The 9,323-nt window shown below is 38.2% G+C and overlaps 2 protein-coding genes across 2 annotated transcripts in view; both read left to right on the top strand.

Annotated features, from left to right (window-relative positions):
• The first annotated feature begins 1,222 nt into the window (after positions 1-1,222).
• Positions 1,223-6,660, top strand: bet1l (Bet1 golgi vesicular membrane trafficking protein-like). The gene is made up of 4 exons (XM_023419917.2): positions 1,223-1,277; positions 4,297-4,382; positions 4,702-4,758; positions 5,369-6,660. The coding sequence occupies exons 1-4, from the start codon at positions 1,259-1,261 to the stop codon at positions 5,534-5,536; spliced, it is 330 nt and encodes a 109-aa protein (XP_023275685.1). The 5' UTR covers positions 1,223-1,258; the 3' UTR covers positions 5,537-6,660.
• A 734-nt stretch (positions 6,661-7,394) lies between these two features.
• Positions 7,395-9,323, top strand: part of LOC111665090 (DEAF1 transcription factor) — an 11,442-nt gene continuing 9,513 nt past the window's right edge. Inside the window, 2 exon segments of the mRNA XM_087177617.1 lie at positions 7,395-7,851; positions 8,836-9,075. Coding sequence (XP_087033743.1) covers positions 7,653-7,851; positions 8,836-9,075 — 439 coding nt within the window. The 5' untranslated portion in view covers positions 7,395-7,652.

Below are 9,323 nucleotides of genomic sequence, written 5' to 3'. Positions count from 1 at the left end.
AGAACTGTTTCATTTGTTACACACACACAAACACACACACAAAACTCACACACTTCCCTTCCCCCCACCCTCTGAGCAGCAGTGATTCAGACTGACGTCGGGTGGCACACACACACACGTGACTCACACACACATATACACACACACACACAAAGGTGGATTACGGCGCATAGAGAAACAGGAGGATTAACTGAACTCACTCACTCACTCACTCACTCACACACACACACAAGGTGATATCACTGTTTCATATTTGCATGATAGTGTTCTCACACTGAGCTAGAGTGACATTTGACCCCACACTCTAATGGGGACTACCACAGCAGTATTTTAAGGACACATTGGAAAGATCAGACAGGGACCGGCCACATCACATTATCCAGTTCTGGATTCATGCTGCCAAAAATTCATGATTGATACACATTTCTGACATGCATTTTTTTAATCCAGTACACACTTAACTGCATGTTGCAACTCAAACCTGAGGATGATTAAGACACAGGCTGTTGTAGTTCAAATAAATACATTCATCCCACAAAGAAGTTTAAAGCCTGTGAAATAAACTTATAAATTCATTCAGCAGTGGGTAAACTGACCTGGGATTGGCTCACCAGTCTGTACAGTTTGTGTTTGCTACCACCCCGTGGTCACACAGAGTCAATACACTGCAGAAAGACCACACTTGAAAACCTGATACCCACTGCATTTTACTGTTGTACCTGTGTGAATGGAACAACCAGGAGCTGGGTGCTATGAACGGGAAGAGCTGGAGTAACTACAGCAAAACAAATAATGATCAATAATAATAATAATTCATGAGCATCAGTCTTTCTTAAAAAAAGAGAAAAGAAAAAAGTTGTAAAAAAAAAGATTTGTACCTCATGCACCTAATTTAAAATGTTGTATCATATTCATCTAAAAAAGCATTAATATTCCATTATTCCATATTTTTATGCATGGTAATGTGTTTATTTTGTTCCTGGGACATACTTGGCAGGAATATATATAAGTATATTAAAAAAAATGATGTTTGTTTGGATCAAGAAATAAAATCACAGTTTAGTCTGTAATTTTGTTTAACTGTATTTTTTATCATGATTATTTTTGTTTTTACCAATTGCTGATGCTGGACTACCGAAGTGATAAGAAAACATCATACACACAAACCAGTACTGTTTGCTTAAAGAGGTGCTGGTGTGGGGGGCGTGGTCACATACTTGAAAACTGTACACAGCTGAGCGTGACGTCACACATCAACATGGCGGACTGGAACAGAGGTACTGCTTTTCGACACGTATTCACTTCTATATTCAGCCGTTAACCGTCTCTGGCATCACAAAGCTAACGTTAAAGCAGAGTGACGGGGTATAGAACTAAATGACGAAGCAGGTCGGCGGTTGTGTATCATCTCTGGGTCCGTAGTTACTTCACTTAGAGCCAAAAACAGGCCTGGAACTTAGCCAGCTTAGCTAGCTGAGGAGTTAGCTGCTAAAGTACTTATGGGTCAGCTGTGCTAACTTTAAAAAGGTCTGGGCGACGATGAACAGAAAGGTTTATCGGTCCAAAAAATCATAACATTAATTATACGGTTTACAAGGAAGAACTCTTGTGTTAATCACTGACCGAGAAAGCTGGTTTGTTTACTGTAAATTGCTGAATGGAAATACATGGTCTATGCTGGTCAATACACGAGACAATACATTTTTCTTGTCAACATAATTCTGAACTGTTTATAGTGAAGTATTTGTCTCTTTACATCTATGGATGTTTCAGCAAGACTGGGAATCAGTAAGCAGAACTGATTTAGTATTAGTTAGCATCAGGGGGGTCCTTAACATTTTCATGACAGATGTTACTTGGTAAACCGTTATTAGGGTTACTGTTAGGTTGTGAAAGACTGCCTTTAGATGGACCCCTCGTTATGTTTTAAAATGGTGGAGCAAACTTGGAGAGGTACATTAATATATGTTAATAGAAAAAAGATTGTAATTTAAAACAGTTTTCTGGGTTTTTACACAACCTTACCTCTTGGATTAAGTCAAGATTGGTTAGACTGGGTGTAAAAGGACAGGAAATTATTATGTCTGATGTTCAGACTTTGTCCTGTGTGCACAGAAAGCCTGTTTAACATATATAATTATATTTGTTCATGACGGAGTGGCTCTGAGGCGTCTTCTTGTTTAATTATGTTAACCAAAAATGTAAAATTATACTACTAAATTTTAGTATTGAGGTGCAATTACATTCACACTTCATTCCTTCCCTCCATCCTCTTCTGACTAACATACTTAATTTAATTCAAATGTTATCTCTGGAAACATATTAATCTTTGCGGTGCAAAGTTTGTTACAATCTAAGATGGATAACGACCGTTAACGTAGGCTAACGCTAATTAACGGTTAAAATAACACCTATACAGCGGAATGATACATGTAGTTAAAAGTCCCACAGTGAGTACTCAGCACTCATGGAATGCCTCTTGTCCACTCAAATTACTTGGTCGGAGCTAACTGTTGTATAAATTAGACGGATTTTTGGACATTTCTCACTTTCCCCCGGTGGTCTGAATAACTCCCTGCTGTGCTGTCTTGTCTGTCTGTGCGCTGTCAGTGTCCTCTTATCGTGCCGCGACGCTATCAGTTATGAACTATTTTTCCTGATCCGCCGAATCATCCAACTGTATTTATGAAATAGGCAGATACAAGGGTAGGGCGAGACCGTGTCTGGTAACCAAGGCAACACAACTTAGCAAATACACATTAATTGTAAGCTAACTCAGAAATGTACTTTTGAATACTTAGCACGGTGCTGAACGATGACTGACAAAGTGCTTTTCGCGCCATCTCCAGCGGTTCAGAGCTAACGTTAAAGCAGATTGACGGACTGTAAAAAATGACGAAGCGGGTTTTTCATGTCTGAATCCATAGTTACTTCACCATCTAACAGTCTTAAATTGAAATAGCCAGATACCACACGTTAGGGGCGTCAACATGTCTAGTCAACCAAGGCAACACAACTTATTAAATGCACATAAAATGTAAGCTAGCTCAGAAATTAAATTTTGAAAACTTACCACAGAGCGAAAAGATGACTGAACGTCAAGTTGTGCTGTTCGCGCCGTTAGAGATTACTTCTTCTTCTTTGAACTTTGGCGGTTGGCAAACAACGAATTGGTGCATTACGTCACCAACTGGAATGGCGTGTGGATCAGAATGTGTAGTAGCCTACTCATACTCCAGTAATAATAATAATAAACCCTCATATTCTCCCACTCAGATTTGTTATTCTTAGATACTCAAATAGGATCTGATAGCATTCCTTTGAGTTCTTTTGTATTGGATGTATTTAAAATCAAATTTTATTTTCTATCTTTCTCAAATTTTGAATGTTTGAATTTTTGTCTGTTTGATATTTTTGACAATGAAGCATAACATGCTTGTCTTGTCCACAGTAGTCACATTTGGCGGTTAAAGACTGTAAGAGCCTGATGCATTTGATGACATGTGTGACTGATGATGTCTGATAAGTGCACAAAGATGACATATTTCCGGCCAACCTGGAAGTTAGCACCACCCTGGTTAAACCATGGCATCTCACACATTCTTGCTCACATGTCCATCTAAGATTCTCAATTAAATTCCCAGAAACTGTAATCAGTATGCACATACCACAGTAATTACAGAAAAATAGACACTAAGATCTGAGACTGATAGTAAACAACATCTTATTTATTAGATAACGGAAACAGGAACTTAAATAGCAGTTATTAGTTATGTAGAATTCATTCGCAGGAATTTCTTTAAAGAACTATTACATTCATATTGCTTCAAAAAAGAGATGGATCCATTTAAATACAATTAAATGTTCATTTATTTGTTAAAATCTTTTCTTTGTTTTTGGACAAATTTTACATTTTTGCAGGTAACATGTTGTGAGCATGTTATACTGCAGGTTCCCAACCAATAAATTCTATTTTTCATAAAAAACCTTTCTATAAGACATCAGTTTTGTTTTAGGAGATTGTTATGAAACTATGGGACGAGTAAAATAAAGTGTCAGAGATTAAGACACTGATTGAGACATTACAGAAGGCACAGGCAGACTTTGCTTACATTTAATTATCAATTTCCCACTTGTAAGTGAAAAAGACAAGCCTAACTTACAGAACCTACTGAGGACTTACCACAGAAACACAGTGATGGACTCATATCCCGGTTTCCCTGCCCGCGCCACTACATAAAGTCAGGACTTAAACCACTGCTTCTTTTCTAATCCGATGTGTTTGTGTGTTTTCAGGTCATGGCTCCGTGGAGGACCTGCTGGATGCTGAAAACAAACGTCTGGCTGACAACCTGGCCACCAAAGTCTCCAGACTGAAATCTGTGAGTCTCAACAAACAATTACTTTCTCCATCCACCAGTTTCATCATTTAATGACAAGTTAAACAGCTGTCAGTATTCATGTGACACTGAAATGAATTAGAACAGAGAGTCTAAGGACAGAGGGTGTTGTATGCTGTATAGATTTTAAAGCCCCATGAGGCTAATTTTGTGATATTTGGTTGTACAAAAAAAACTAATATATCTTTTGATGTTCTGGACTTTGTTGTAAGCTCCCCTTTCACAATCTGCTTTCATGTTCACTCCTCTGTTTGTAGTTTGGCTCTGAAATGATGCAAATATGTATTTCTGTATCTGACAGCTGGCATACGACATCGACAGAGAGGCTGATGATCAGAACGAGTATCTGGACGGCATGGTGAGTCCATCTGATCTATGAAGAAATGTAGAAAATACAATTAATTTACATGCCATGACCTTGCTGTTTTCTGCAATTTTGCAATTCTTTTTAAATTTTGCAAAAATGCAAAAAAAAAAAAAAAAAATTTTGTTTGTCAGTTCATTAATTTGCAACTACATTGATAATTGATTAATTATTCTATTCACTTCTCAGCCTAACACAACAAACATTCCAGTTGTAGGTTCTCAGATGTGAACTTCTTGCTTGTTTTACAAAATAGTAAACTGAATATTTTTGGGTTTTGGACTGTTGGTTGGACAAAACAAGACATTTGAATCTTTCACTTCCAGCTCTGGGACAAAATTATAGGCTTGTTTTTTTTTGTTTTTTTTTTCCGGATACCAAAAAATGAATCAGTTAATCCAGAAAATAATCTCCGGATTAATTGATAATGAAAATGATTGTTGGTTGTAGCCTTAAAATTGACATAAGGAAACATGACTCTTCTGGATTCAAATGCATTTTTTTGAAAATGTGAAGGGGGCATGTTTTAGCTAAAATCTGGGTTAAATTGCTTTAAATAACATCTTCCCTTCATCCGTTCTTCTTCTGCTCATGTTCCTTTCAGGACTCAAACTTCCTCAGTGCAACAGGCCTGTTGAGTGGCAGCGTGAAGCGTTTCTCCACCATGGTGCGATCTGGCAGAGACAATCGCCGCATCCTCTGCTACGTCTCCATAGGCCTGGTGGTGGCATTCTTCCTGCTCTACTACATGGTCTCCAGGATTCAACGTTGATGCGAAAACCAGATCAACCAGGAGCTGGTCCTGATGTGGAGCTGAGACTTTTGAGACTCTGACGTCATATCTGATTGATTTGAATCATCCCTGTGGTTTTCCTGCACAGGAGAGGACTTTTTAACAAACGAACAGGAAATGGACAAAAAAACATTTTGTTGAATTGTTGAACTGACCAGCAAGGGATGGTGGAAACATTAGCAGTCATGGAGTCTCTAAAAAAAAAAAAAAAACTGGACTTTGGCCTTTCCTGTTGCAAGCCAGGAAGTCCCAATGTGGGCAAACACAGGGCAGAGCCTGAATGCAGGTACGCATGGTACCCACCACAGCTGAGTGTGATGGGCCGATGAACCCCAGAACATAAAGTTCAGTACAGACCAACTGTCTCAGTTCCAGACTACACAATAATTTAAAGCAGATTTTTAATTGCAGCTGATCTGTTCATGCTGCAAAATTGCTCAAGAATATATATTACAAACTAAAAAACACAAAAGAGCGAGTTGATGTGGATGATGCTCAAAGGAAATGAATGAACAACACACATCTGCAAAAAATAATAATACATTTTCATTTTTAGTGGTGAGACAGCTGCAAAGAGGACTTTTTAAGGATGTTTTGTAGTAGCAAAGCTACTTTTTCCTGACAGTTACTATAGAATATTCACTGTCTGCCAATTTGTATGTAGTGTGGAACTGGGACAAAGCAGGTGATGGTTTGACATTTTAATATGTTAAATAATGGCTTCAGTTGATGGACAGAAGACAGGGCTACAGGTAAATGTTCACAACACACACTGTAACATGATTCAGTTTTTTAGTTTTTTTTTAAACAAAAACAACATTAAAACACCTGTGTTTTTCAGTTGTGGTTCAGTTTACTTCAGTGTGTGTTTGCAGCTCAGCCTGTTTCTTCCTAATTATTATTATTAAAAGTTGGGACCTGTCCTGTTCATGGTTTACAGCAACATTTTGTCTGTAACGTGGGGGTAGGGGACATTTAAAAGGGTTGAAAAGTGTTTATTTTCTTTATGTGTTCACATTCCAGACTCTTGACTGCTGATCAGCCAAGGCAGACATTTAATATTTTTATTAATACACATGCAATAAATGGTTTTAATTGTGGAACCTGTTTGTGATAATTGCTTTTTACATGATTCATTATGGTTCTGGGCATTATTTGAGATATACTGGCAATAATTTATGATTTTCTTTTTCATAATACAGTCTTCAATAAAAAAAAGTGAATATTTTATTTTGATAAAGTAAAAAATAATGAATTATAATTCAATAAAAGCCTCTACAAGACTCCAACAATACATCACATCAGTGTCATTTCAACTGTAAAAAATATAATATTCATATTACTCACAGTTAGTTGTACCATACACAGAGGACTGAAACCAGGATTTCAGAAATGCTGAGGTCACATGTCCCTAAACCAAGTCTCCATTTTAATCTTATCATTTTCAATTAGATTTTGTGTCTTTTTTACTTAATAACACACTGAATCAGCAGCTGCTTTATACCCTCAGGCGCACTTTGTTCATATCTGAGGGTAAACAGGATTTATTTGGGAAAACTTTTGTGTTTGTTACTTTCAGAAGCAAGTTTCAGATGAAATCAGGGGTTGGGTGAATATATACAAACTGGAAAACTGTTTATGAATTAATCGTCAGCACAAAAACAAAGTTACAACAGCAAATAATTCTACAGCAAATTAATTTAAAGAATGTAAACACTTGGGTTCGTTGATATGAACTCGGAATAGAAATAAATTGTCTGTAATTTTTTTTTCTCTGATCCTTATTTCTGTTTTGGCCGCTGTGTGTCGCTTCGGGTCGAGTCGTGTTTTTCCGGCAGTATCCGGTGCATCTCTTTCCTCGACTTCATGAAAAAAACAAACAGTCGGGCTGTCTTCCTCCCACCGCATTAGGTCTCCTGATTCCTTAACGTTACCGTATATTATATGGGAGGAAATATTACTAATTCATCGATTATCGTTAACACGTTCTGTAATTGCGGTTCTTCTCCGGTTCGTACCAGGCTCGGCTGCACTCGGACCCCGCTCTGCCCCGCTGCTGCTCGGTCACATTCGGCTGTTGTCGTTCGGCGGAAGAATGGACGAAGCGGACTCGGCCACGAAGGCGCTCGGGCTGGATGAACCGCCCATCGGCGGGCCGCCGGTGGAGGGAGCGGGCTCGGATACCGAGTCGGAGGCCGAAGTCACCACGATGGCGGTGATGGCGGGACCGGGAAACATCGACATGGGAGCCGAGTCCCTGCCGAACTCAGACGAGGCCGAGGCGGCATTTGCAGGTGAGGCGGGCTTTAGCTAGCAGTAGGCCGCTGCTGTCCGTGGTGGCGCTAAAATACAAAATGATGACAATGTTAGTTAGCTTCACGTCGTTTGTGGAAGGGGAGAGCTCAGACCAATGAGTGTATATTAAGACAAACTGGTTTTAATTTAATTTAAATCCTCTTGTCGATAAAAGTGTCCCTGTAACGATTCTAACATGCAACTGCAAACAGCTCTTCAACAATAAGTCAACCACCGTAGCTTCTGCACGTTTGTGATACACGACAGTTTTGCATATTTACCAAACTACATTCAATCTTTTCGCAATTTAACGATTTGTAACATTGATAGGATATTCCTTGTTTATATATAAAAGTGGACATATCCTATTCAATTTATCTTGGGCTCTCACATTCGGCAAAGATAAATAATAAATTGATAATGATAATTAAAAAAATTACCACTTTTAGATGTGGAATAAAAAATAAAATAGTTTATATAACATTCACATCCTGCTGTAACAAATACTGAACACAGTAGACCATACACTGCATAATTTAATTGACTATCTGTGCAATATCACTTATCTGCTGCTATTTTCTTGTTTGTTATATTTAATGTCTAATAGTACATGCTATATTATTATATTATTAATAATCTTTTTTAAGTACTTGATATTGTATTTTTTGCAGTTTTTCCGTCTTTGACTGTCCACTTTGCTGCTGTAACACCAATAAAGGAATATCTTATATCATCTTAAATTTTTAACATTGAAACTAGTGATTTGACTGACTCAAACACACAATAGAAAATAGCTTCTGATTCTGGTTATGTTGATTGATTCTCATATTGCCCTGTATAGCTCTTAATGCTGTCATCATAACACACTCAGTTTGGATTATTTTCTCCTTACTTGGCAGGTGTACTATTGTAGCTATGATGAAGTAGACGTACTGATCTGAGGATGTATGTGCAAATATTTTGAATCTCTCGTTGTTGATCAGAGGTGACGGCGGTGACGGTGGCGGATGTTCAGGCTGCAGAGGACAACGTCTTCACCACAACCGTCGCCACGTCAGGAAGCCTCCCTGAACACGTGCTGGTAGATCAGCAACACACACTGATGGTCACACCCACTGCATATGATCAGTGTCACTCTGTATGTACAGTCTGTGCCGTCAGATTAGATGAGAGCAATAATATGGTCAAAGTGAAGCCTTCATTGTTTTCATCCTGCTTCCAAAACCCTTTATAAGCAGCCTGTGCAGAGCTCAGCAGGAATAAGAAATACATGTTTTGATCATTTGTGCACATTAAATTACAAATTATTCATTTTTATCCTCACATTAATCATTCTTCAGCGTAATTCATGCTCCAGAATGCTGCAGGTGCACATCTGTAGACTTCTGATTTAGAGATCTGGCAACTTTTTAATTCCAATTTAATTTAATTATTTGATGTTGGTGTCTAACATGTCTTTAATCCACCTACA

Source organism: Seriola lalandi, unplaced genomic scaffold (genome assembly GCF_002814215.2).
Source record: "Seriola lalandi dorsalis isolate HSWRI2012SDOR001 ecotype SW California unplaced genomic scaffold, Sedor1 jcf7180002054614, whole genome shotgun sequence".
NCBI classification, from domain to species: domain Eukaryota; kingdom Metazoa; phylum Chordata; class Actinopteri; order Carangiformes; family Carangidae; genus Seriola; species Seriola lalandi.
The sequence above is the reverse complement of the archived record's forward strand: the minus strand, read 5'-3'. Positions and strand labels throughout refer to the sequence as shown.